The following is a 26,184-nucleotide window of genomic DNA, read 5'->3' on the forward strand; positions in this document are numbered from 1 at the left end:
GAGCATCTGATTGATTTTTGCAGCTTCCAGCTGGTGACAGTGCTCTCAGAGCTTCCCTTTCATTCACCTGGGATGTTCAGAGCTGGGTTTATCCTCAAAACAAAAACCTGCAGCTTGGGGGGACATTCTTTTCACTCCTGTCCTCTGGAGCAGCCCAAACCAGGCACAACCAGCACCTCACCCTCCTGGATTGCTTTGTTTGTGCCCTTCAATCAGCTCTGGAGCTTTGGGCTTGCTCTGCATTTAGGAACCTGCCTTAGTTTGGCTTTTGTTAGGGATTTATTGGCAATGGCAAGCAGTCCTTTGGCAGTGGAAGGGCTGGCAGGGCTGCAGGGGGCACTCTTAGCCTGCCCAGGAAAGCCAGCCTGGGGACAGCAAGGGACAGCCAGCCTGGGGACCACCAGGCCACTCTGCCAGGCTGATCACCACACAGCCTGGGGACAGCCCCAGGTTGTACAGGATGAGCATCTTCCCTATTGTCTCCCCTGCTCCAGAGCCACCTTCCAGCCCTGCAGCAGCAGAAAAATCAAGAAATATGAATTTTAAATAAATAAATATTAATTTCAAAATAAATAAATGTTAATTTATAAATATTAAATTAGGAATAACTATTCAGTTGATATGTGTGTATTTATTTTATGTACACACACGTTATCTACATCCACACAGACTCTATATGTATGTATTACCCCAGAAAAATAAATAGATGATGTCAATATTGTTCAAAAAATATCTGTAACACATTATATATGCGTAGATATATTTATTTTTCCCCCCAAACAAAGATTCCCATGTTTTGAGCTTTGTCAAGGAGCTCAGTCCCCCTTCTCAAATGGCCCCACAGGAGGTTTAGGTGGCACTGAAACAGCAAACCAAGGGAGCTGGGTGTTCTGGAGAGTGGATTTTTCAAGCTGCTGTACCTGCCCAACTCTGGCAGTTCAGGGATCCCTGCCCAGGCTGGTTTTACACTTTTGGATCTTGTTTTTTTTATGGATCCATCACTGAAATGTTCAGCTTTGCCCTGCACCACTGCCTGTGTTCCTGCAGCAGCCTGGAGGAACTTCTCCACTCTGGAATGTGGGGCCAGCACGCTCTGTTCCCTGGATTGGAGAAAGGTGCTGCTTAATTAAGGGGTTTGAGGGGAGTCAGGAATGCTCTGATCAGCAGCTCAGATCCTCTGCCTGCAAAATAATCCAATTCTAGCAGTTCCACAGGCCTCAGGTGCTCTCTGCTCCCAGCCCATCCCCTGTGGCATTGCTGGGGGGTGACACTGGTTCAGAGCATGTCCTGCCACGTTCTCCTGCAGGTTCTGCCCTCTCTTGCAACCTCAAGAGATTTATTTGTCTTTTTTTTTTTAAGATAACACCTATCTTCTTCAGAGGGAGAACTGCTGTTCAATTATAGGGGCTGCTTTTGGGCGAGGTGTGAAGATTTAGCTTTTGTGGGTGTGTTTTTTTCACCCATTTTTGTTCTTGATTAGATCCTACTCTTCTCTTTACTACCTGGAAAAATAACAAAAGGTAAATGGTGCTTAGTTCTTAGCAAAGAGCCACAGTTAGGGGAGGAGAGACAAAGGGATTGCTATCCCATGAAGGCTGCTAATTCTAATTTTTCCTACCAAATTGTGGGGCTTTTATGGCAAGACTTGTTGTTTTTTTTTTTCTCAGAAGGAACTCTAGACATGGCAAGCTGAATTGGAGATCTGTGAAAGGCCACATTTTCACAGATTGGAGCCCTGGCAATTTCTGAAAATTGGGCTCCTTTAAGAATCTACCTCATGAGATCCATGCAGCCTTCATTGGGAGTTCCAATTAACTCTTTGTTTCAGAGCATCCCCTTCCACCCTCCTTTCCCAACTCCACAAAGATGGAAAATCAGGCTGTGTGCAAGTGGTTTATAATGTTTTGAGGAGATGGGGGTTTCATTTTCCTCAGAAAGGGAATGATAAAATTTAGAAAAACACTTCTTAAAGGATTCCTGCCCAATCCAAAGCAAGCTGGGGATGGAGTCAGTCCAGGGTGTGCTTAGAATTTGGTAGAGCTGCTGCTCATCCCACCAAAGGATGGAGTTCTTGGAGTTATGTGTTTTGGGAATTAAGTTGTTTCTTTTCTTTGCAGGATATATCTGAGAACTCAGAATTTTGGTTTTATCTTTGATTTCTCTGGAATTTGCAGCAATTGTTAGTTCCAGTTAGCTGAGGAGATCGGGACTCAGGCGGTTTATCATCTCTCAGGAACTGCAGTCAAACACGTTGCACAAAGCTGTTAAATCACAAAATTATCATTAGCTTTAGTTTGCCTAAAGAAGCAGCGAGCAGAAAAGCAATTGAAAGGTATTGCAGGGCACAGAACAGGTTATCAGGGACACTTATCTGCACAGCCTGACTTTCCTGCACAGAAAGTAACACTGCTTATTGCAGAGACCTTTGGGGTGGGTGTCTCTTTTCATTTCAACTCCTTTGCTGACTGTTTTCTTTGTCTTGACAAAGACATGGCATTTATTGCATCTGGCAAAGCAAATGTGTGGGCCTGATGAGGAGGAAAAAGAACAATTCCTTCTGATGGAGGGGAAAAGTGAAGTGGGACAAGACTTGGGAGTCAGCCCCTTCTGAGAGAAGAAAAAAAATCTCTGCAGGGAGAAAAAAATCTCAGGGAGATGCAGTGGATAAACTGGCAGAGAGATTTTTTTATTATTTTTTAAGGCAATCTTTATGAAGTTAATTTTATAAGATGATGCCTTTCACTTCTTCTGACCTATTATAATAAAGTGTAGTTACCAGAATGGGCTTTTCATTTCCCATTATAAAGGACACGGTGGGATAATGAGTCCTTCTGCCAGACATGTTTGCTGTTCACACCTTTCTGCCAGTAATGGAGTCTACATGACTGGAGACAATTTCTCCTTCCTCCTGTTGAAGATGTGGAAAATCTGTGCTGGTGAAAGACACAGGAGGAGAAAAAAAAAATTGAGGAGGAGAAACATGTGAGTTTGTTAAGCAAGTGCTGGGCAGAGTTAATTAGAGCATTCCATGCAAACAGAATGCCCAGTGCTGCCAGGATCGCTGGGCTTCACTTTTAAAACCTCAAATGTTGTGTGAAAAATGGCTCAAAACTGATTGCTGCTGCTTCTTAGCTGCTTGAATTTTGTCTCCAGGCAGTGGCCCAAGGGCTTGGGGACAGCTGCAGAAATTACTGGGGGCTGTGAGGGATGCTGGGGTAGCACAGGGGCTGCAGGTGGTTGGTGCTGGCACATCTGGGGCAGGACAGAGCTGCTGATGTGGCAGAAGGAACAGGGGAATGAATCCCTGAGCTCCCCTACAGTGCTGACACCTCTGCTTGTCCCAGGGTGCTCTGCTTGCAAGAAGGGAGTGCCCAGAAATGAATTTTGGAGAAGCAGAAACCCCTGGAGAAGCAGACCAGGGCCTGGGTCCCACCTTGCTGGCCTCCCCTGAGGACTGGAAGGGCTGTGGAATTGCACCTTGCCTGGAAACCTGTCACAAACAGCACTTTGGGACCAGAAGGTGTTCCAGAGGTGTAGTGGCAGCTGGGAGGTGCCTCTGAGTTTGATGTGGTGCTGAGTGGGTCACCACATCGTGTCCTCCAGGAAGCAGGTGAGGCCATGAGCTCTCCGCAGCCTCCCCAGGCCCCTGCTGCAATGCCAGGGGTCTCCATGTGCTGCTTGGCATCCCAGTGTGGCTGTGCTCCGGGCTTTCCAGCTTAGGGCTGGGTTCCCAAGCCTTGTTTTGGCCTCTCCTTTGGGATAACAACATTTCAGGGCAGCCCATGCTGGGAGCTCTGGGCCAGGAGCTTCAGGGAGCTGGGTCAGGGCTGAGGGTGCTGGCACAGTGGATGAGGTGTCTGTGCTCCCATCCAGCTCCTCACTGCAATGCCAGGGCTGTGCTGGGCTGCTCAGTGGCTGCCTGGTGCCTCTGGGGCTGCAGGATGCTCCTCTGGACTGAGGCTTTTCCTCCTCTGTCCCTGTCCCACCCTTGCTGTTTGGAGGTTCTCACAAGGATTGCACATTTGGAAGTGTTTGTTGATTTTGGTTGTGGATAAAAGGAAGATGCCTGGCTGATGGCTCCCTGTGTCCTGGCTGAAGGGCTCAGCCCCAGTGCTGGCTGTCAGTCTGTCTTTGCTGTGCCAGGGGCACACAGCACATGTGGGGCTGTTGGAGAGAGGCCAGAGGAGGCCCCAGAGCTGATGGAGGGGCTGGGAGATGCAGGAGAGAAGGATCCAGTGACACCTCAGAGCTCAGGGCTGCTCAGTGGCTGCCTGGTGCCTCTGGGGCTGCAGGATGCTCCTCTGGATTGAGGCTTTTCCTCCTCTGTCCCTGTCACCCATGGGCTGTGGGGTCCCACCCTTGCTGTTTGGAGGTTCTCACAAGGATTGCACCTTTGGAAGTGTCTGGTTTTGGATGAAAGGAAGCTGCCTGGCTGATGGCTCCCTCTGTCCCACTGTTGGCTGTCAGTCTGTCTTTGCTGTGCCAGGGGCACACAGCACATGTGGGGCTGTTGGAGAGAGGCCAGAGGAGGCCCCAGAGCTGATGGAGGGGCTGGGAGGTGCAGGAGAGAAGGTTCCAGTGACACCTCAGAGCCCTTTCCAGTGCCTAAAGGAGCTCCAGGAGAGCTGGGCAGGGATTTGGGACAAGGAATGGGGTGACAGGACACAGGGAATGGCTCCCAGTGCCAGAGGGCAGGGTTAGATGGGATTTTGGGAAAGAATTCCCCCATGAGGGTGAGGAACCCCTGGCACAGCTGCCCCCTGAGCCACCCTCTGCTCTCCCACCCCTGTGGGCTGTGTGCCCTGCATCTCCTGCACAGGTGCCAGGGGCATCACTGCAGCCTTTGGCCAATCCTGATGTTTCCATGCCCAAGCTGCAGTGTGGCACAGGAAAATACAGAGTGCAGGAACTTTTTGGGAAGCAGCTTGCAGGAATGTGCACCAGGAATGCAGGGATCTGCTGGGCTGCTTTATTTCTCTATTTCAAACAGCATAAATTAAACTCTTTTTAATTATTTTTTCCCCTCCCTCTTCTTCAAATCTTCTCCTTGTGTGCTGGAAACCCAAACACAGCAGAATTGGGTTGATATTCAGAGGCCAGAAATGGAAGTGGCCACTTTAATTTGGCCACTCTCCAAAGAGAGCCATGGGGTGGGGGAGAGGGAAATGGGTTTGCAGTGCTGTTTTTCAGTCTGAATCATAAAGGTGTTTAACATAGATAAGGAAATGTTTAACTCTGTGTTATCTTAGCAAAGTTGCTTTAAAAGGTGGCTCTTCCCAAGAGCAGAAGGAAGATTTTCGGTTTTCAGCACATCCCTTTCCTGGGTTTGAATATTCATTACGTATTTGATTTTTATATTTATTTTTTCCCCCTTTTCTGCTCTCCATGTACTCCAGATCCCTTTTCTGCCCACCCAACACCTGGATTTGTCCTGTGCAAATGAAGGGAATTTCTGGGCTGCTCTCTCCTGACTCCTGCCACCTCTCTCCAGGGCATCCAGCCGAGCTTCCCAAGGGAACTTTAATTAGTTTTCCACACAAATTCCTCAGCTCAGCAGCGTGGAGGGGCTCAGGGAGGTGGAGTGAGCTGGGGAAGGGGCTGATTTTGGAATGTCTTGTTCAAATGCCACTCTGGGGTTTTGCTTTGGGCTTTTTGCCATTTTTTTCAGTGCAAAAAAATTTCAGATGTGGGCAGGTGGTTCTCCATAGGGAGAAAAGCAAAGCCTGCTTGTGCTGTGTCCTGAAAACAACCCACTCAGGGTTCTTAGTGTTACAAAGTGGTTTTTTGTCTGAATTAAGAAGAGAGTGTGTGTGTCTAAGAAAGGAAAAACATGGATTTCTCTTTTTTTTGCCTTATATTGTGGCCAGTTCTTGTTAATTCTCAGAGTTGGACCTTTGGGGGCTGCCAGCTGGGGCACTGCACAATCTATAACATTGAAATTACACAACTTTTGAGTTTGTGTCTCAGCCTGTCATCAAGGTACAGCCAAGATGATTATCTCCTTGCTCTTAAAATTCCTCTGTCTGTTGGGTTTGTTAACTGCAGCTCTTTGCTGGTGATGTTGATCCATCCACCCCCCTGCCTTTCACTTGTGTGGGTATTTTTCAGTCTCACTTCACGAGAAGGTCCTGAACAAGCCTCTAATGAATCACAGCTTTCTCCTCACGATGACATCGTGTCCTTTATTTGCATCTCTGTTTGCATCATTATTTTTTTAACCTCATGCCTGCTGCAGCCTTTCTCCCTCTCCCAATCTGGGAGCTTTTTCAGCCTTGGGATGTGATTGCAATTAAAGCCCTTCCATTCCAGAGTCTCTCACCTCCCCTGAGGCTCTGCCTGTGCCCAAGGCCTTTGAACTGTGCTGGCTTCTGCAGCTGCTGGCACCAGCAGCATTTCTGTCTGCACCTTGTTTTTCCTGAAGAAATCAAGTTAAGGCAGATCAGGATGACCATCTGTCTTCTCACCTCTCTTTCCTCCTCCCCCAGCAGTATCCTGAGCACTTCCAGGCATCTGGGAGAGGACAGGAGATCTTAAATTTGCTGCAATTAAGTCCAGGGGCAAGCTGCTGAGCCTCATCCTCTGAGGAAGGTGCTGTTGTGGGACTGACCCCTTACCAGGCATCCAGGGATTCACATCAGCTGCCTGTGAAGATGGGATGGTTTTTCTGCCCATATTCCCATTTACTAAGTACCAGGGAAGCTGGAAAACTACATTTTGTTCTGCTGCCCATCAGTGGTCTGTGCACATCAGGCTGTCCCCTCCTGGCTGGGCTCTGGGCTGTTTGGAGGACAGCCTTGGGTCTCCTTCAGCCCCTCATTTTTTTGGGCATCTCTTTGTGAAACTTCACTTGGAAAAGCAGCAATATTGACTTTTCCAAGCCCAGGAGTGCCAATCTCAGCATCTCAACAGGCTGGGGCTGCTCACAGGCAGCACCACTGAGATTTGTGCCAAAATCCACCCTGCAAATCCCATTTCAGGTGTGCTCCGTGGCTCTTCCCTAATTCTCTTTAACCCAGCTCTTGCTCTTCCCACTCTTTGATGCCATGCCAGCAGCTGAGGGGTTAAAAGAGTCTGGGGGGGGCGAGGGGGTGGGGATGAGGTGTTTCAGCTGCTCATTACTCACTGCCAGCTTCCCCCAAAATCATATTAATTTCACGCTGTCACGCAGGACTGCGCTGTCTGTGCCGGCAGCAGCCAGGAGGGTGACAGGGCTGGGGGGAGCGTGGCTGCCCCTCATCCCCACCATGGCTGCCCCTCATCCTCACCCATGGCTGCCTTTTTGGGAGCTCTCTGGTGCCTCTTTCCTCACCCAGGTGGGACTGGGGCTGCTCACCTTGCAGGGCGATGTGGGGAGCGCCGTGCGCTGCCTCCCGATGATCATTTTCCACCCCGCTGCTTGTGCAAAAACCCCATGAAATTGGGTCTGCTGCAGCAGGGAGGTCTGCAGGAGGGAGGGAAGGAGGGAGGGGAGCTGCCAGCCTGCCCTGCCCTACCTGTGCTCAGCAAGGATGCTGCTTCAAAGTTGCTTTTTAACCACTTGCCTCCCTTTTTTAACACCAGCGAGCACAGTAAAGATCGAGCTGCCTTTGCCTCCTGTCTGATTTCTCCCCTTTTTCTGCTGTTTGCTCAGTGCATCTGCCAGAGCTGTCACCTCTGCAGGGACTTTCTGCCATCAGCTGGGTCTGTGACAGCTCCCACACAGGCTCAGCATTGCTGAGCCCATCCTGGCTGAGGCTCACTCTCCATGGCAGACATTCTGCTCTGTCCCTGCCATTTGGATTGTTCTCACCCCTAGAACTCATCTCACCTTTTTTCCAGGTTTGTGCTTGCAATTTTTTGTGGGTTGTGGCTGGAAGGATGATCCCTTCCCTTTACTCTCATTGTGGCCCCACTTCTTGGAGCTCTTGGCAAGGAGGTTGGACTTAGATGATCTCCGACCCAAACCATCCAGGGATCCTGTGGAATCTCTGTTCTCTCATCCTGCACTTTCTGAGATGGATGGAGAGCAATGAGCTTTCCATGAAATGGAGTGGGAACAGCATCACTGAAGCCCATGGTGGCTCAGGCAGTGCTTGCACCAGTCACTCCCTGTCTTTTGGGACTTTTCTAGGTGACCTGTGAAGACAAATCCCACTGTGCAGAGTGGCCTCTGAGCTTTGCTGTGGTCATGGCATGTTGCCAAGGGGTGACCAAAGTCCTGGAGCAGGAGGAGAGCCACCATTGTGGCTTGGGCAGCAGCCACACCTCCAGTTTGGGCACAGGATGGGTAAATTGGGCTGTTAGCAGTTAAAAGCCACCTCTGCTCCCAGAGCATTTCCAGGAGGAGCAGAAAATGGGATTTTCTGTCTCTGGAGCGTGGTGGCTCCCAGCCTGCCTCACCAAGGAGCTGCTCTGTGCCTGCTTTTAATGCTTGGCCTTGTTCTGAGCCCTGGCAGGTGTCCCATGTGGCCAGCCTGGGCTCTGGGGACAATCCTGAGCTCAGGAGAGCTCACAGCCTGGCTGTGTTTGAGCCTCCAGCTCAGCGCTTGCGTTCCCGCTGCGCTTGCGTGCATTTGATCTCCCCTCTGTGTTTCTCTGTTCCCCTGATGAAAATAATTAATCAGGTTATTTTTCTAAGTCATCCTACAGCTTTACAGGGACAAGACTTAAATAAGGATTCTCTTTAAAGCAGAGCTGTGTTAAAATAGCTGTGTGCCTATAAATATCTCATTGCTTCTATATTTATTCCCCAGCTCAGAGCAGAGGTTCTACAGCTGAATATAAGATATTTCTTTATTTTTTTGGATTGTTGATGCAGCTGGTATCTTAACAGCAAGGCTGCCTTCTCCAAAGGATGCCCTGGGTACACCTTTGGGTTTCTTCTGAGTTTCCTAGTTGCTAGTTGTACAAATTTCCTCTTGTCTTTGAAAGGAGCTGACTCATAAGAATCCTCCAGGAGCAGAGATTTGCACCAGACCCTCCTGTGAGCACTATTTTTAGCATAACTTTTTTTTTTTTTTTTTTTTTTTGACCAGAGCTGCACTCTGATCAGGATTTTCAAAAGAGCCCAGGAGAGATAAATCCCCAAATCTCAGCTCTGTGGGAGCTGCAGGTTCCTTTGAAATGCTGACCCTCTGGTGATTAGGGCAGTGACTTGGTGGCTCCTAAGCCCTGGTCCTGCAAGGTGCTGCGTGCTGGGAGAATTGTGGCTTAGGAGTGTGAGCTCTGAGAAGGGCTTTGCAGGCATTGGGGGCTCTTGTTGGAGGCTGTGCAAGGATTGAGATTCCCTGAGGGTTGGGATAGAGGGGTCTGTAGGTGACTGCTGCATTTGTACATCTCGGCTGCCAGGGGAGCAGGGTTTGGCCCTGCTGTGCTCCAGGGAGGTGATGTGGGGGAAGATGTCCTGATAGAGCTGCTCCTTTCTCCTCCAGGCTTGAATGTCTTTTGTCTCCCCCAGCAAAAATTAAAAAAAAAAAAAAGTAATTACTATTAGGAGTAACTAGTATTAGTAGTAGGATTAAGAAGGAAGATGTTGGATAGGTGAAATGAGGGGATTTGAGAGTGACAGCAGAGGGGACCAGAGGCCTGCTGTGACCAGAACCAGCTCACAGCTCTAAGATTGCCCAAGAGAAGAGAAGCAACAACAAAACCTGAATAATATTAAAGTATGATTTTCCACCTCCATCCTGCTTTGGGGTGACCTCTTCCATCACACACCCACCAGTTATCTTTAAATCCTCAAACTCTTTTGGGGTAGCTTTGAACTCCCAAACTCATGTCAGTGTTCAGCAGTGCTGCTAGAACCCAGGGCTTCCTAAAGCTTGTGGTGCTCCCTGTGCCAGCTCTGCACCTTCCCCTGGCCCTTAGGAACTGGAATTGTGGGCATTGAGGTGTGAAATTTCAGGAGGAAATCTGTTCCTGCTTTCATCAGCCAGTGAATCATCGCTGTCTTTAAAGCACGGAAATAAACGTGGAGAATAGGCAGGTGTCTTCTCCTGGAGGTGTCAGTGAGTCCTGGCTGCTTCTCCCTGATGTCACCAAGTCTAAAATAGATTTATGGCAAGAAGTGGATTTAAAAAATACTTCCCACCCCAGTGGTGCAGGCTCTTCCCTCAGCAAGGAGCAGGAAACAAAGCGGGGCATGTGCAATATCCATAGGGAGGCACATCCTGGGATCTTGCTTTGCAGTCAGACCAGAAAAAAAGATGGGAACAAATCAAGAGATGCCCATCTCTCCATCCTAAAGGTGTGTGAGGCTGCTGGGTGGGGCTCTGCACATCCCAGCTCCTGCTGCAGGGGCTCCAGGGCTCTCATTCCTTTTTCCCACACTACAATTCCAGTGTGGGAGCCGGCTCTGGAGGGCAGAGCGACTGTGACAGTCACACAGAGCAGCTGGAGCTGGAAAATCAGCCTGAATTGGGAGGAGCAGGGGGCTGAGGAGCTGCAAAGGGAGGTGCAGGGACATGATGCTGCTGCCACCAGCACAGCAAATCCAGCCAGGGAAAGGCTCCTTTTCCCACCAGCCTTTAAAGCTGATCTCTCCCAGTGTTAAAACCTCCCAAAGTCAGATTAAACGCAGCGAAATTAAGAAACCAAACCTGGTTGCAGCACCTGCTTAAAAATGACTTAAGTGGAGGGATATTAAAATTTTAAGACTTGCTGCTGTGCTGCTGATGGAGGATTTAAAAAAATAATAATTACTGTTGGGTGGTTGTTTTTATTTTTTCTTTCTGCTTGGTTTTCAGGATTGGTTTCTGTTTAGCGTGCGCCCTAATTGCGTAATTACACGATAGACTGGAGTAGAATTTAGTGTGTGTAATACCAGTTATAAAGAAAGCCCTAATTATGTAGATCTTCTCAGGTAAATAATACATCAGGGGCATGGAGTGGCCTAATTACTGTTCTGAAAACCTGCCTAATGACTAATTTGCTTGGAATTTCAGAACGCTTTTGATAAGGTCCCTCATAAGCAACTGTTAAGGAAAATAAATCGAGAAGGGATAAAATGTTTTGCTGTGTTTTTAAACAAGGCAGTTAAGCCACAGGAAGCAGCCACTGCCTCTTGATCCAGCATCTTGAGGAGAGGGAAGATCCATCCTCTGACTGCTCCTGCTCTGGGGCCAAAGCTGTTGTGTTCCTGATCCTGCTTTGCCACGAGCTCCAAGAGAGGCTGCTGCCATTTTCCACTAAAAATGGGATTTGTGGGTCAATTCCCAGCTCCTTGGAAGAAACACATCCATGTCCACACAGTCCCTGGCACCTGGAGTAGTTGTGGTGTTGGGCTTCTAAATAATTCTTGAAGATCTGTGCCAAAATTGGATAAATCCAGGAAGAACTAAGCTTGGAGCTTTTCACTGAGGGAGTGAGGGCAATCCAAAAGCTGGAGCTGTTTTCCAGTGGATCTCATGGACTTCCTCCATGATGAGCTGGGACCAGCAGCAGTGTTATTCCAGGGAGTGTGTGAGATGCTGCAGTGATGGGAGCCTGGATTTGGCCCTGCCACAGGAGCCTCAAGGACAGAAAACCAGGCTCAGGAAAGGATGCACAGAGCAGCTGAGCCTGGATAGGCAGCAGCACAAGGAAAAGGAGGAATCACACAAAGCAAAACCCAGTTGTGCTGCAGCAGCACATCAAGGGCCTCCAAACAAAGATGATGCTCCTGGGCAAAGAGGAAGCTGGAAAAACTGATGATCCATGGTAAAGAGCAAGGTGCAGACGTGGCTGTCCCCTGTCCCCTGGCTTTTCACACAGATTTCGCAGGAGCTTTGATTATCCAGCAGGGCATGAATGAAGGATCAGCTTTGCACTGGGGACTGCTTCCTGGTGTGGGCCAGGGGGATGCTGCTCCCCTGCTCTGCTCCCAAATCTCTCCACCAGAGCTGGAGTGAGCCACAGTTTGAGCTCCAGGATCCAGAGGTTCCCTCCCACCTTGTCTTCCTGTGCCTTCATTTGCTGATTTCCAGAGGTGAAGGAGACATTATTGATGCTACTGCTGATAATGGTAATAGGGGAGATGGGTGCCAGATAATTCCTGAACTCTCTAACAGGATTTAAGCTAACAAGAGAGGAAGGCTTTTTTCTTCCCTCCTTCCCTTTCCCTTCCTCCTTTTCAGCTATTTCCTGTGCCGGGGATAACAACACCAAGGAGTGTTAAATTGGCTCTGAATGTCCACCCCTGGCTGTCCACATTCTTGTAACGATTTCATTAGCTTGAATTATCCACGTTATTTTCTTGTAATGGGATTAGCCATCCTGGAGTCAGCTGAAGTCCTGGAGCGGGAGGCGGGAGGGCCCTTCTGCTGCGGATTCCATTAACTCCCTCATGCAGGGGGTGCAACTGGCCATGGCTCAGCCCAGGGGCAAAACCATTTGCCAGGGTCCTGCCTTCCTCCAGGAGGAAGAAAGAAAAAAAGGACCATTACTGTATTTTATTTCCTTCCCCCTTTTAATCAGCAAATGCAGAGGCAGAGTGTGGCGGGGCCTTCTGGAGGGGGAAGGTCCTGTTTGGGGGAAAAAGAATAAGGGATTGAGTGAATTCCATGTGGCTGCAGCCTGCTCCTGGGGCTGAGGCTGTGCAGGGAGGGGAGGGAAGGATTTGTGTCTCTTTTGGACTCTTCATCCCTGCCCAGAGGCGTTTGGGATGAGCGGTCATGGTGCTGCTTCATCCGCCTGAGCTCCGGCCTGGGGCTGCCAGGGGGCAGCTGGGCAGGGCTGGGGAGAGCAAGGCAGCAAGAGGAGAGCAGGAGGAGGAGATGGTGGCAACCCAGGAGAAGGTTGGCAGCCTTGAGAAAGGTTTTCATAACCAGTTTTTCAGCGTGGTTTTGCTGTTTTGTTTTTCTTGAAGGGATACAAACCAGAGAGGGGGATTTAGGACTGCTCTGTGCAGTGGGACCTCTGTACACATCTGCAGAATGCTCAGGGTGATTTTTGTGGTTGTTTTCCGAGATGTTCTGTGGTTTTGGCAGTGGACAGATTCATGGTGTCTGTTGTGCTTGGCAACCCAAGAGTCCTTGACCAGCTTGTGGATTGGGGTGCACCAAGATCAAGTCAGGTGAACACATCTCTGTGTTTGGGACTTGAAAATGCCCATCAGGGATGGACAGTCTGGCCTGTCCCAAGGATTTTGCAGTTTAAGTGCTGCTCTTTGAGACAGGGGAGGGGCTGAAATGGAGGGAAAACTTCTCAGCTGGAGAGATGTTTATAATTTCTTTAGGAGAAACTGTTCCCTGTGAGGGTGGGCAGGCCCTGGCACAGGGTGCCCAGAGAAGTTGTGGCTGCCCCATCCCTGGCAGTGCCAAAGGCCAGGCTGGACAGGGCTTGGAGCCACCTGGGATGGTGGAAGGTGTCTTTGCCGTGGCAGGAGGTGGAACGGGATGAACTTTAAGGTTTCTTCCAAGCAAACCACTCTGATTCCAGTTTCACCCTGGTCTGTCCCGTGAACAAGCATCCTTCACTGCTGCCTGGAGCTGTGGGGTTTTCTGGGGAGCAGGGAGGAAGGAAGGGGAGGGAAGAGGTTTTCTGGAGCCCACTTGCCCATTCTCCTCTGTCCCATGGCCTCTGGGCTGTGTTGGAAGGATGTGTAGGCTCCTTCTGGTGGCCAGGCAAAGCCAGGTGAGCCATGGGTTGTGTCCTGAGCTGGAATGTGCTGCTTAATAGCAATATAATGTCCTGTAATTAGCAGGCAAAGGACTTGCCTCCCAGCTGGCCTGTGCCAGAAGGATATAATTACAATCCCAAGGAGTGATGTTCCTCTGACCTGCAGCCAGCTTGCAGTGAGGAGGAGAAATCTCTTTTTCCTGCCTGTGTTCAGCCAGGGAAGCAGGATGGCAGCTGGAAGAGCTGCCAAAGCAGCAGGAGAGCAGCTGATAGCCAGCAGTGCCATGGAGAAATGCTGCACCTCTTGTGTGTGGGAGGGAGGGGATGTCCCTGCTGGCATCTCTGGGATGCACCCTGAGCTTGGAAGGGGTGACTGGTCAAGGGAGAGCTCGTGGCTGTCTCTGTTCTGCAGCCCTGTGGATTGTGGCTCAGCCAGGGCCAGCACAGGCTTTTTCTGCTTTCCCAGCAAATCTGAATGGGCACAAAACAAAGGCTCTCATTTAGGAAATAGGAGTTGCAGTGTTAGTGGAGGCTGTTATCCCTCCCAGCCAAGAGCAGGAGAATGTGCCAGGCCTGGGAGAGTGAGGTGTGAGGCTGGATCTGCCAGCCTGGCTGGCAGGGCCTGCAGGGACAGGGGAGCCCAGGCAGAGCCACATCCTGCACACCTCCCCTCCTGGTCCTGATTCCACCTGGGATTTCAGAGAGTAGCTGTGGGACACCATTTTTCATGGACCTGTGGGAAGGAAGCCAGGAACAGCTGTGTGCATGGCTGGTCACCAGAGGCTCTGCCATGCAGCAAAACTCTTTGCTTTTGGCCCTCAAACCTCTCTGTGTTAATTGTGAGCAGCTCCATGGAGGTTTCACCAGAGATTTGGGATTGCTGCACAGCTTGGCCACACTGAAATCCCATCCCAGTGTCCTGCCAGAAACCCAGCTCCAGGCCAGGCACAGGTGGGCTCTTCAGGACTGAGGATCAAGTCCTGTGCAGAGTTAAGCCAGGCTGACTGCAAACAAGTGAATGTCTCAGGCCTGGAAGGGCTTTGCTCCCACAACCACCAGCCTGGAGCAGGGGCTCAGGAGCACTTGGAGAAGGCATGGATGGGTGAATGAGGATAAATCCAGAAACTGCTCTGGTTTCACACTCACTGATGCTGGAATCCTCCCTGCAAACCGTGCTGCTGGAGGGAAGGAGCCTGGCCTGGTGCTGTGCTCCGTGCTGGCAGCAGGATTGCTGATCTCTGCCCACTTGGAGAGGAGAGAGGCCCCAGCACCCAGAGGAACCCCACCCTGGGCTGCTGTGGGTTTTTTCACTCCATCTGGCAGTGCCACCATGTCTGACTTGCTGTGACTCCACAGACATCCCAGCCTCTGGGAGCACATTTTCAAACATCTCCACGACATCTTACAGAAAAGCTTTCTTCCTTCTCTTGCCATTACGCTCTGGTGTCACCTGGGTGATGTGCTCCATGCTTTTCCTCCTCCCGTCCCCATGCCTTTGCCATGGCACAATCCCTGCCTGGCCATGCTGGATGAGCTGGAGTGGGAGCAAAGCCATCAGCACCTGGCTTCCCTGGGCAGGGAGCCTGCCACTGCAGGGGGTAATTGGGTTTCCTTCTGCCTCTGCCTCTCTCTCCCCCCAAATCCAGCAGAAATAATTGGAAAGGAGAGGTGTGAGTCTGTGCCTGGCACCAGAGAGGAGAACATTAAAGGCCGGAGCTGTGCCTCATTCGCAGCTCCCGCCGGTAATTGCTGTGTTGTGTTTTCTAATTAGCGCCGCAGTGGGGGGGATGCTGCTCCCCTGCACGGCCCCTCTGGGGTCAGCCCTGTCCCCTCGGCTTCCCTCACCCTTCCACCTCGTCTGTTCCCTGCATCCATCCCTCTGGAAGCCCAGGGAAAGCTCCTGGCCAGCCCTGCTGTGCATCTGAAGCAGGTATCCCCTCCCTTCCCTCCTCTCCTCTCCACGTGTGGGTGGCTTGGACTGCTCTGAGCTGATGAGGAAGGAATTGCCAGTTTCTCCCAGCTCTGCGCAGGCTGATGTGTGCCAGCACAGCTTCCCTGGCATTCTAAATCCAGAGCCATGCTGCTCCTGTGGGTACCCCTGGCCACCCTGAGTGCTGGGTTTTGGTATCAGAAGGTCAGGTTGGTGTTTCAGTGCACAGACTGAGCGTTTTCTGAGATCTCCCTTTGAGCAATACTCTGCTTTTGTTCCTTCAGCAAATATTCTGCTGCCCCCAGGCAATGTCCTTGATATTTTTCATGGAGAGAGAGACACTAGAGTGTGCCCATGGCCCTTACCTCCCATTTTTCCTAGCTAGATGGGCATCCCCATGGCTCAGGAGCTGTCCCCTTGCCTCTCCCTTCACCCAACTGCAGCATTTGAGGTGCTCTGGGGATCCTGGGAGTCCCTGTCACCCCCACCCCAGGGAAAAACCCCAGGATCTGAGCTCTCCAGCAGCTGAGGCTGCTCCCTGTGCCGTGCTGGGGTTTGTTTGTTTGTTTGTTTGCGTGGCTCCAGCTCGGAGGGGGCAGCAGGGAGAGGGAGGGAAAGCACCGAGCGCGAGACGTGCGGATTCATTTTGAAGCTTCATAACGGTGCATTTACACACCACGTTGCCTAAGGAAATTGGGTGGATGAATGCCTGGTCATGCTGCCAGTGCAGCAGGTTAACTCCCAGGATTTAGCTTATATCATTTCACGAGAGCGTTTATGGCCTTTACTGTGTTTATTCCCAGGTGCTCTTTGGCACTGCTGTATCCCAGGCTCCTTTTGTGTATGCACGCCTGTGTGGAGATTTTCAAATAAAATAACACATCTCTTCAGACCTGGGCCACATTAAATATTTATTGCCTGCAGTTTGTGCATATGTGTTTGATAAATGGGTGTGAGGGGAGGGGAGGGGAGGAGAAGAGGGAGCTTGGCAGCAGGGAAAGCATTGGCTTTGTCCTGGAATTTCTCCAGGGGATGGCACTGGAGAGAGGTGTCCAGCACGTGCTGCCTTTGGGGCTAAAAAACCTTTGTAGGGTTTTTGGACAAGGTGGGATGGCTACATGCCTTGCTGCTCAAGCCACACGTTCCTTCTGTGGGACAGGAACCCCCTTATCTCCCCATTCCTGGCTTTCCATTGACACTGCAAAACTTGTCTGAAATGCTGTTGGATATGGAGGTTGTTGTGGTCTGCTGGATTCGCCTGTTTCCCTTCCTACATCCAGAAAGCTTAGATAAAACCAGTTTATTCCAGCACAGAAGCTGCAGGATGGCAGAGGCTGAAGGGTTAGAGTGAGGAAATCCAATCATAAAAAATGCCCAGGATCCCTGGAGTTGGAGGGATGACACCTCTGGGGATGGAGGAGCTGTTCTGCAAACAGAATAATTCCCTGTGGGGCCATGCTCTGTATCCTGTGCACTCCGGCCCCTCCTTAAAGGTGCCAATAAATCTGTTTTGGGGGGATCTGGAGCAGCCCTGGTAACCTGGAGATGCTTTGCTCACCCTGAGCAGGGTATGGCATTCTGGCTGCATCTCCTGAGGGAAGGAGAAGCAAAGCAGTTACATTAGAGAAGTTTTTTGTATTGTTAAGTTTTATATCCAGAATTATGCTTAAAATCCAAGCTGAGTTTTTTAAGTGGCATTTGCTTTGGAAATGGGGCTTGCAGGGCTGCAGGACACCACTCAGTGTGGGTGTGCAGCTGGCACTGCCAGGGTTTGTGGGGAAGGGGTGACTCCTGCCTTCATCTCACACTGTTCCTGCTCTTCCTTGCATTCCCAGCACCTTTGGAGAGCTCAAGACCGTCCGGCTGCCCAAGAAAATGGCAGGAACAGGGTCCCACCGGGGCTTTGGCTTCGTGGATTTCGTCACCAAGCAGGATGCCAAGGTGAGCTGTGCCCTTCTGGCACTGCCCCAGGTGGGGAGGGCAGCCTGGAGGCTCTGTCCCACTGAGGTTTAGCCCAGGTTTGGGCTGGTAGCATTTTCCAGGAAAGCTGGACTCAGGCTGAAACCCCCATGTGGGCAGCAGCAAAACCCAAAAGTCAAACCTTAAAGGGGATAATTTTGGTGCAACTGATAAAATAACTCAAAATCCTTGTAATACAGCAGGACAGGAGCTTATTTTTTAGGTTTGGTAGCACCAAGGTGAGACCAGGATGGTTTTAACCCAACATTAACACATCAGGAAACCTCTGCACATGTCCCACCTCCAGCACCACCTTGATTTTAGGGGAGTTTTGGATATTGTGGCTAATATTAGTTCCCTAATTTGTAACTCGTGCAAGGCTTGTGTTCACCAGTTCTTCTGTGTGTTTTGAGAGCCCCCTGTGAGCAGCATTACCCTGCTGCTTTCCCAGTGACTGTGCCAGAGGATCGGTAGTTATGAATTTGCCTCATTGATTTATTTTTTGAAAGCTTTCCTATATCTTTAAGTTCCTTCCTTTTGCAGAAACAAGGGGATTGCAGCCTGTCTGATGATGGTATCCTGCTCTCATCCTTTGCCAGAGGTTCTGGGGCAGGGTGGATTTCATCCTGCTGCTGATTCCTGGTGGTTTGGGCAGGGTCTGGAAGGGAGTGGCTGTAAGCACAACCCACAGGATGTTATTGCTGGAGGGAAGGGACCACATGAGCCCCTAAAACTCCAGATTTTCCACACTGTGAGTGCAGATGAAGGAGAGAGGAGGGGGGAGCCAGCCAGAGCCTGTGTTTATGTTTTTAGACAGCATTCATTGATCCAGGATCACAAGGGACTATTAGATCATCCCTTCCAGCCTGACCTCCTGTATAACACAGTACATGGAGTTTCTTTGTTCGTCCTGTATTGATCCTAACTCAAACTTCCCTCTGCTCAGCTTCCCTCCTCCCCTTGGGGGTCAGCTGGGGGTGCAGGGATCCCCCCAGTAGCCTGATTCTTCTCCCTGCACCTCGAGCTGTGCCTGTGGCTCTGCTGAAAGCAGCTTTGCCTTCACCTCTGCTTCATTGCACAGTCACTCAGGCTTTGTTCCGGGGGTTTGAATTAATCTTTTTCCCAAGGAAACTTTAGGCTTTGGATGGAAAGGTACATAGAGGGGCCTGACTGGTTCTTTACTGCTGCTCTCTGGGGGAAACAGGCACAGGCTCAGTGTTTGCTTCCCATCCCTTTTCATGCCCTCAGGGGCTGATTCCAGCTGCACTGGACAAATGGGAATCTCAGTGATAGGCAGCCCATCTATGGTGAGGGGAGAGAGCCAGCCCAGGGCACAGCTCCCAAAGCTCATGGAGGGGAGCATGCAGGGAGAGAGCTGCCCTGTGGAACAGCTCTCAGCAGGGTTTTCTTCTTTCCCAGCAAAGCAGCTCTTCTTCCTTCTTCATATTTTTTTTCCACCCTCATCTCTTTGAGGGATTTAATTGTCTCACAAGTGGCACATCAAGTACACTCCATTGGCCGTCTGGAAGAGGATGCACGGTGTATTGATGAATAGGATCCTGAATATTGTAAACACGCTCATAATTGGCTTAGAGTTTATTGCTGAGTGAAATGAGAGAGGAGGGGAGTGGGCCTAGAGACCTCTGAGCTGAATAGCTCTGACTGTCAGTGACGCTTTTGCTCAGAGTGGTAATCTGGAAATTGCTTATAAGCATCTTATAAAACATGATGGGTTTGTAATAGAATAGTTAGGCTGCCTTTGTTGGGCATTTAAAGCCTGTGACCTCCCGTGTTTGTCTTTTTCTCTGAACGAGCACGGCTGCTGTAGGAGCGCACATGGAGATTTTCCACAGCCAGCACAGACACAGGGGCTCCTTCTCCCAACTCCCCAATGCTGTGCCTGCAGATCTGCCCCGTCAGGCTTGGCTTGATCTCCTCAGCCTCCCCTGCAACTCTGATGCACTGGCAATACCAAATTAACTCCAGTTAAGGAAGCACTAAACGTTTCCTGACGTTCCCTGTGCAGAATCGTTGCGGAATTGTTTTTATTTTTGAACTATTAACTGGGAAGCCGAGTTCCCACTTTTCTCCCCTGTTGATATAAAAATACATCTGGTCTCCAAATAGAAATTGCCCATTTGGGAGAGACAGTCAGTGCTTTCAAAATGCACACACACGGAAGGAAAAATCCTTGTGTGCAGCTGGCATCGCGGAGAGCATCCTCAGTTGGGACCGGCTCTTGCAAGGGAGGGAGATTTATCAATCTCCTAATGTTGTTGACCCTTTGTCCCTCTAATGATTCCAGCCTGGAGGCTCTTTGGCTTGAGTATTTAATAGGGCAAGGGGGAATCTGGAGGCAGAGCAGCACTGTCCTCCAAATGAGTGCAGCAGGCAGGGCTGGCGCTGTCACACCCGCGGGTGACAGACGCTGCGCTCCTGTCCCTGCTCCCGGCCCTCCCAGCACAGCAGGCTCTGCTCCACAGCTCTGCCTGCCTCCTCCCAGCAGCCTGCCCTTCCTGGGGGGTTATCAGCCACCTCTTCACTTGGAAATTCTCTTTCTAAATCCCACAGACATGTTTAAGCTGCTGTTTCAGCCTCTCTCTCTTTCCTCTCCCCACTTTTTCCTGCCATGCTGAGCCATAATGTTAAGCTTGAACCAAACTTTGCAAAAAATGCTCGGAAATGGCATTTTAAATCATGGTCACATCCTATTCTTGAGGAGGAGAAGCCCATAGTGTTTTCATGCAACCCCTAAAGCATCTGGAAAGCAAATGAGGCCTGGGAAAAGGTTTGCCAGGGATCTGCAGGCTTTGGGTGGCCTGGCAGAGGGTGTGTTACCAAATGCAGCAGAATCAGGTTTGGGCATTTCCAAAGGAGCTTTTTGTGGCAAAGGCTCTCCTTAAAGGTGTAGGAATATATGGAGCATGGGAATTAGAGGGCTTTTGTGGTGAGTCTCTCTCTTGGATGAGCAGTCACCACACCTGCCTTTATCCCTCATTTGGATACAGCTCCACAAACCTCTGGTCCTTCTTTGTTCTCCAGAGAGCTGTCCTGGGGAGGCAGATGCTCACAGAGAGGAGCTGCACCCCAAAAATAGCTCCTGCTTTCTGTGAAAGCCAGCCTGCTTCTCCTCATTTCACACTTGTCACCTAATTAAAATATATTTTTCCCCTACCTATGTCTTCATTTGGAATAGCAGCAGTGGCAGATTTCCTCCTCTCCCTGGAAGATTTCCAGCAGTGTGGATGTATGGGGATGGCATTTCTCCCCTTCATCCTTTTGTCTTTTAAATCATCAGTGCTTTCTCTTTTTTTTTTTTTTCCCTGAAAAAGTCTCAATTCCTCTTAGAGCAGTGAACAGCTAGTTTTGTCTTTTAGCTCGTTTCCAAAGAAGTGACGTCCGTGTGTTTGTCACCTGAAATGTGCAGCTTCCCTTCTGCATTCCCAGCTCCTGGAGCCCATCTGGAAGACAGGGAGCAGAGATCCCAGTACAGGCTGGAGCTTTCCTTCATCATGGGTGCAAACCAACTCATTTTGGGGATGTGTTTGGCCAGGAAGGGCCAATATCACCAGGCTGGTGTGTCTTACCCAGTGGGTTTCCTGCTCATAACATGACTTGATGGCAGCATCTGCCTTCTCTGTTGCTCCATGACCTTTCCCAGGGCTGCCAGCAAAACCAGAGGATGGCAATCCCATGAGGAGGAGGAGGAGGAGGAGGTGGGGGCAGAGAGGTGGCTCAGAGGAGCAGAGTCCACCAAGTGCCACTTGCACCATGGTCTGCCCTCCTCCATGACTTGTGGAGCACAGATGAGCTGTGTGCTGTCACCCAACTTCCCTCTTCCTTGTGCTGTGGGAAGGAGCAATCCAAAAACAGGAATTAACAAAGGAAATGCAGTGTTTAGAGCCATGGGTTGTGTGCCAGGCTTTGGAAAAGGCTCCTGGTGCCAGCACAAACAGCCCTCACAACTCCCTCCCACCACCTCCCCCCAGTGTTTGTTTAAGCCAACACATTGCTCTGCTAATTGGGAGATAGGCCTCGAAAACACAGCAGCAGCAAATAAAAACAGCTGGAGCTTGCAACTCTTCCAGGAGGAATGTGCCCCTGGAAAAGGGGGCACTCTGCCTTGCCAGGCTCACCCTGGGGGTGCTGGGAAAATGGGAGTTTCACCCATGCCATGGTGGAGCTGGTGCTCCTTGTCCCTGCTTTATAGCACAGGAGGGTTATATGAGTGAAAGGAGTGTGGAAAGAGAGGAAAGCTCAGGTTACTGGGTGCTCGTTACTGAAAATGGGATTTTTTTACTGGGTTTCATAACCCAGCAGCTCAAGGAGGGTCTGAGGAGCAGCTGTGGGCAGCAAAGCAGGAGAAGCCCCTCTGCCCAGAGATGTGGCATTTGGGGACAGTGGTTCAGAGCTGCTTTTAACAGGTGGCTCAGAGGAGGGATGTGGGCTTTGCAGGACAGCTTGGGAGCTGGTGTGGGGCCTCCAGATGGGAGCACAGGGCCCTGCTGGACAGCAGGATGTGTGTCTGATCCTACAGTTGCTATTTTTCTTCCAGGGATGGAGTTTGCAAGCTCAAAACCTGAGCTAATCTCAGCCTTAGCTGAGGTTTTTGAAAAAGCATTTGGGGCATTTCTCTCCCCCTGTGCCCAGCCTTTACTGTGGGAGCATTTGTGGGCCCCTGGGGATAAAAATATTTGGCCAGTGTGTTTGTGTATTTGCATTGTGTGCCCAATCCTGCTCAGTCCTGAATTTCCTTGAAATTCTGTGGGAACTAAAGACAAAATCAAACTTCCCTGGACTGAGTCAGTGTTTTCTGGATGTCTCTGCTGGTTGGCTAGGGACAGAGAAAGCCATCTGAGCTCTGGGCTGGCTGGCATGTTTGTATTCAATATCAGCAAGATATTCCAGCTGTATGGGTGTTAGCAAACAGGACCTAACACCAGGAAACCTCTGGGTTTCTGCAGTAGAGCAAACCAGCACAGGCAGAAAGAGCAGAGGATTTCTGTGCTGGCTTCTGCTCTGCCACCACAGCCAAGTCACCAAATGGCTGGCAGGAGAAAGGCAGTTTTCCATCTTGCTTCCAGAGCAGAAAGGAACTCCTCTGTCACAGCTGAGCTGTGTTCCAGCAGAGAACAGGGTGCTGGGCAGTCACAGGGTCCCACCCAGAGCTGCAGGGGCTGCAGCATTCCCGGCTCAGGGTGTGCTGGGTTCCAGCCTGCCCCCAGGAGCAGAGCCAGCAGCAGTGGTGATGGGAATGTGCTCTGCTGCAAGTGCAGAGAAGATAAATGACCGAGTCAGAGCCTCTGATGGAGATGGATCCTGCCCCACCAGAGCAAAGCACTCTCAGTACGATGTTCTCCGGTGGCCTTTCCACCCCAAGGCAGAGGGAGTGACATTTCTGCCTTTCCCTCCTGTGAGCCTGTTCTTATTTCCTCCTTTAATTTCTTTTTTCTTTTTTCTCTCTTTGAATTGTGCAGAAAGCCTTCCAGGCCCTGTGCCACAGCACCCACCTGTATGGCCGCAGGCTGGTGCTGGAGTGGGCAGACACGGAGGAGACGCTGGAGGCCCTGCGCCGCAAAACCGCCCAGCACTTCCACGGTAACTCTGCTCACACTGCCACACTGCTGGGGGCTGCCAGCCCCCTGTGCAGCCTCAGCACACTGGGGGAGGCAGGAGGCAGCCAGGCCAGGCCTTTGTCTGGCAGCTCTGCCTGGGAGCTGTTAACTCTGCGTGTGCCCAGGCAGCCACAGCGCCTTTGCTCCCTCGGCCCTGGCTGCTCCCGAGGTGGGGACAGGCTCTGGGCATGCAGCACGTGGATTGAAAAGGGAAAATTCTGTGGTGATGGGATGCAGAAGGGGCTGCTTGGCTCAGGCTGCTGGGAGTGACAGCTCTGCAGATGACAGCACTGCAGGCTCCTATTGACAGCCATCGACAGGCACAAATGCATTGCTTGGCAAATATTTATGTTGGAAGGGCTCCCCTGGGCTGCAGGGCTAAGCTGGAGATCAATGCTCCTCCTCCTGCATCCCCTTCCAGCTTCCCTTCTCCATCACCACATGCCCATGGCCCGGGGGTTTGGCAGCAGTTGTGGGGCTGCACATCCCTGGTGAAGGAAGAGCAGCACATCTCGTTATTCAGTGATCCTGACTGATCCAGTGATCCCCATCTCCCTGAAACAGTGCAGGGGCAGCAGTTGTGGGGCTGCACATCTCAGTTATTTAGTGATCCTGACTGATCCAGTGATCCCCATGTTGAAATGGTTCAGGGCTGCTCCTGAAATAGTTCAGGGCTGCTCATTGCAGGCTGGGCAAGCTGCAGTTGGGTGGTGGCAGGGCTGAGGGTGGATGTGCCCACCCAGAACCCAGCCCTGGAGGGACACGTTGTGCACGTGGAGAAAACAGCAGTGAGGTGTTTCAAGCTCCCCGTTTTATCTTCAGGATCTCCTTCCCCCCTTTCCACTCTGCTCACTGTAAGGGGAAATAAGCAGTCTTGGCTTTAGGATCCTTGCAGACTCTCAGCGCGTTTCCCAAAACTTGGGGAATCTTATTCCCAATTTTTGCCTGCCTTTGCTCCAGCCTCCTTGTCTGGGCTCCTCCTCACCAAGCTGGGGCCCTGGGGAGGGCAGCAGGAAGGGCATTTTCACATCCCAGCAGGAATGCAGCCTTGGAGCTGAAGTGGTTCCAGGGTCTCAGGTGAGACACAGGAGCAAGGCTGCCCTCTCCATCTTTAGGGATGGGAAACATGATGGCAGCACAATCCCTGCTGTGCTCCAGCCTGTCTCAGGAACACCCAGGGACTCCAGGCCTGGCCAGTAGCTAATGCTGTGGCAGAGCAGGGTGTGCCAGGAGGGATCTGTGCCAGGAGAGCCAGGCTGGGGCACACCTGTGGGCACCAGGGTCTGGCTGGTGCCTGGGACCAGGTCTCAGCCTCTCTGTGTCACACTGGAGGGTCAGGGTGAGATTTTGTTCCCTTGGGAAATGCCTGCTCCTGGTTTCAAGGCACTGTGGGGTGCCCAGTGTCTGTGAGGTGAGGAGGGAGCTGGACCCTGTCCCTCTGTGGGTGTGCAGAGGGTGATATTGATAAAGAGAGGAAAAAAGGCTGGCCCCACTCTGCCTGCAGCCCTCTGGAAGGGGGATGCTCGTTCAGCTTTTCTCCCTGGTGTGGCTAGAGGCTGCTTTTCCCACATGGAGCAGGGATGGAGAGGATGCAGAGCACACACAACACCCAACAGCCAGGCTGACACTGTACATCTCTTTTCACTGGTGGTACAGCCCAGAAAACAGGATTTTTCCTACTGATCCCAGTTTCCCCAAGACTCCTCCTCTCCCCACAGGGCCCAGGAGCAGCTCAGACATCCCTGTGCTGTTTGTCCCATGAGTTCTCCTCTGCCAGCACAGTGTGGGTGAACTGTGAGGGTCTTCCCACAGCTGCAGTGGCCAGGTCCCCATCCCAAGCTGGAAATGGGAAAGAAAAGATCCTTTAAGGTCTTCAAGCCTCAGGAAACAATCAGGACTGAGGTCTGTGGTGTCCCCAGCTCTAATGTCAGCCTCATCATCTTTGTCTTAGCATTTCAAGGTCCTGACCTGGGCTGTGACAGACGTGTCCTACCACTCTGCTCTCTGCTACAATTACACACCTTATTTCTAGAGACCATTTAGAGAGATTGGGCTTCCAGTTCCAGGTCTCTGCTGTTATTTGTGAAGGAGAGGTCTGGTCTCCCAAATCTTTTCTCCATGCAGGCATTTGTCATGGCAATCAAACCACTTCTGAGCCAACTTTTCAATAGGTCTAATAGATGCAATAAAATGGAATAGGCTTCCTTCCCATTTTGTGTAGTTTTCAGGTCATTCTTTATGGCTTGTTCTGAGGCTTTGTAATGTTCCAGGAGAAAGTGAGGAGCCCAGGAGTGGTCACTGACTGCCACGGGTGATTTCAGTAGTTCTGTCAGGAGTGAAGCCACAGCTCAGCCCTGAGGCCTGGCACCTCAGCCCTGCTGGCTCCCAGCAGAGGTTTAAGGCTTTTTGCTCATTTCTGAGAGTATCAGCTCTTCATCCTGGGGCAGGAGGCTCTTATATTAGACAGGAAAAAAAAAGACACTTTGAGTTTTGTTTGCACCCCACTTAATTTGTGGGCAATTTTAATTGTTGTAAGGTGGCTGGAGGGCTCAAGGGCCTGGCCAGGGACAGGCTGTGTGGATGAAATTAGTGACTCTATGTGGGAAGGAGCAGCCAGGGAAAGCTTGGCCAACAGTTGTCCCTGTAACCTCTAGTGCAGCCCATAACCTGGAGCAGGGCTGTGACAAATGCCTCAGCAGGCCAGGGACAGGTGACAAACGCAACCAGCAGCAGCATCTCAGCCTGGCTTGGGCAGGGGGATCCTCCCTTTGGAAAAGAAGGAGCACTGAAGCTTTGGAAACCAGCAGGGTGGCTGTCCTGGCTCGAGGACAAGGGATCCCACTGGGGCAAGGGGCAGGCGTGGATGTGTGCCCTGTGCAGGGGGAACACTCCACACTCACCCCTGCATCCCCAAATGATGGAGGCACCACTCCCAAAGGGCTGAGAGCAGCTCCAAGCCCTTTCCTCCCCAGCTCCATCCTGAGGGGAGCTTGGCAAGCACTGCCCAGCCCTCGGCGTGCTCTGCTCTCCCTGGGAGCCTGGGGCTGTGCAAGGAGGGCTCTAGCTCCCAGTCCCACTAAATGACAATTCTTCATGCTCCTCATG

At 51.2% G+C, this 26,184-nt stretch overlaps 1 protein-coding gene across 2 annotated transcripts in view; it reads left to right on the forward strand.

The window, feature by feature from the left end:
• The window catches only part of RBM19 (RNA binding motif protein 19), a 53,402-nt gene that overhangs the window by 16,802 nt on the left and 10,416 nt on the right, over positions 1–26,184 (forward strand). The window contains exons 22-23 of one of the 2 annotated variants that reach the window (XM_059485052.1): positions 17,341–17,446; positions 22,942–23,062. In XM_059485052.1, coding sequence (XP_059341035.1) covers positions 17,341–17,446; positions 22,942–23,062 — 227 coding nt within the window. The remainder of the gene's footprint in view (positions 1–17,340; positions 17,447–22,941; positions 23,063–26,184) is intronic. The other variant, XR_009419675.1, reaches the window with a different exon arrangement.

Source organism: Ammospiza nelsoni, chromosome 18 (genome assembly GCF_027579445.1).
Source record: "Ammospiza nelsoni isolate bAmmNel1 chromosome 18, bAmmNel1.pri, whole genome shotgun sequence".
Taxonomy (NCBI): domain Eukaryota; kingdom Metazoa; phylum Chordata; class Aves; order Passeriformes; family Passerellidae; genus Ammospiza; species Ammospiza nelsoni.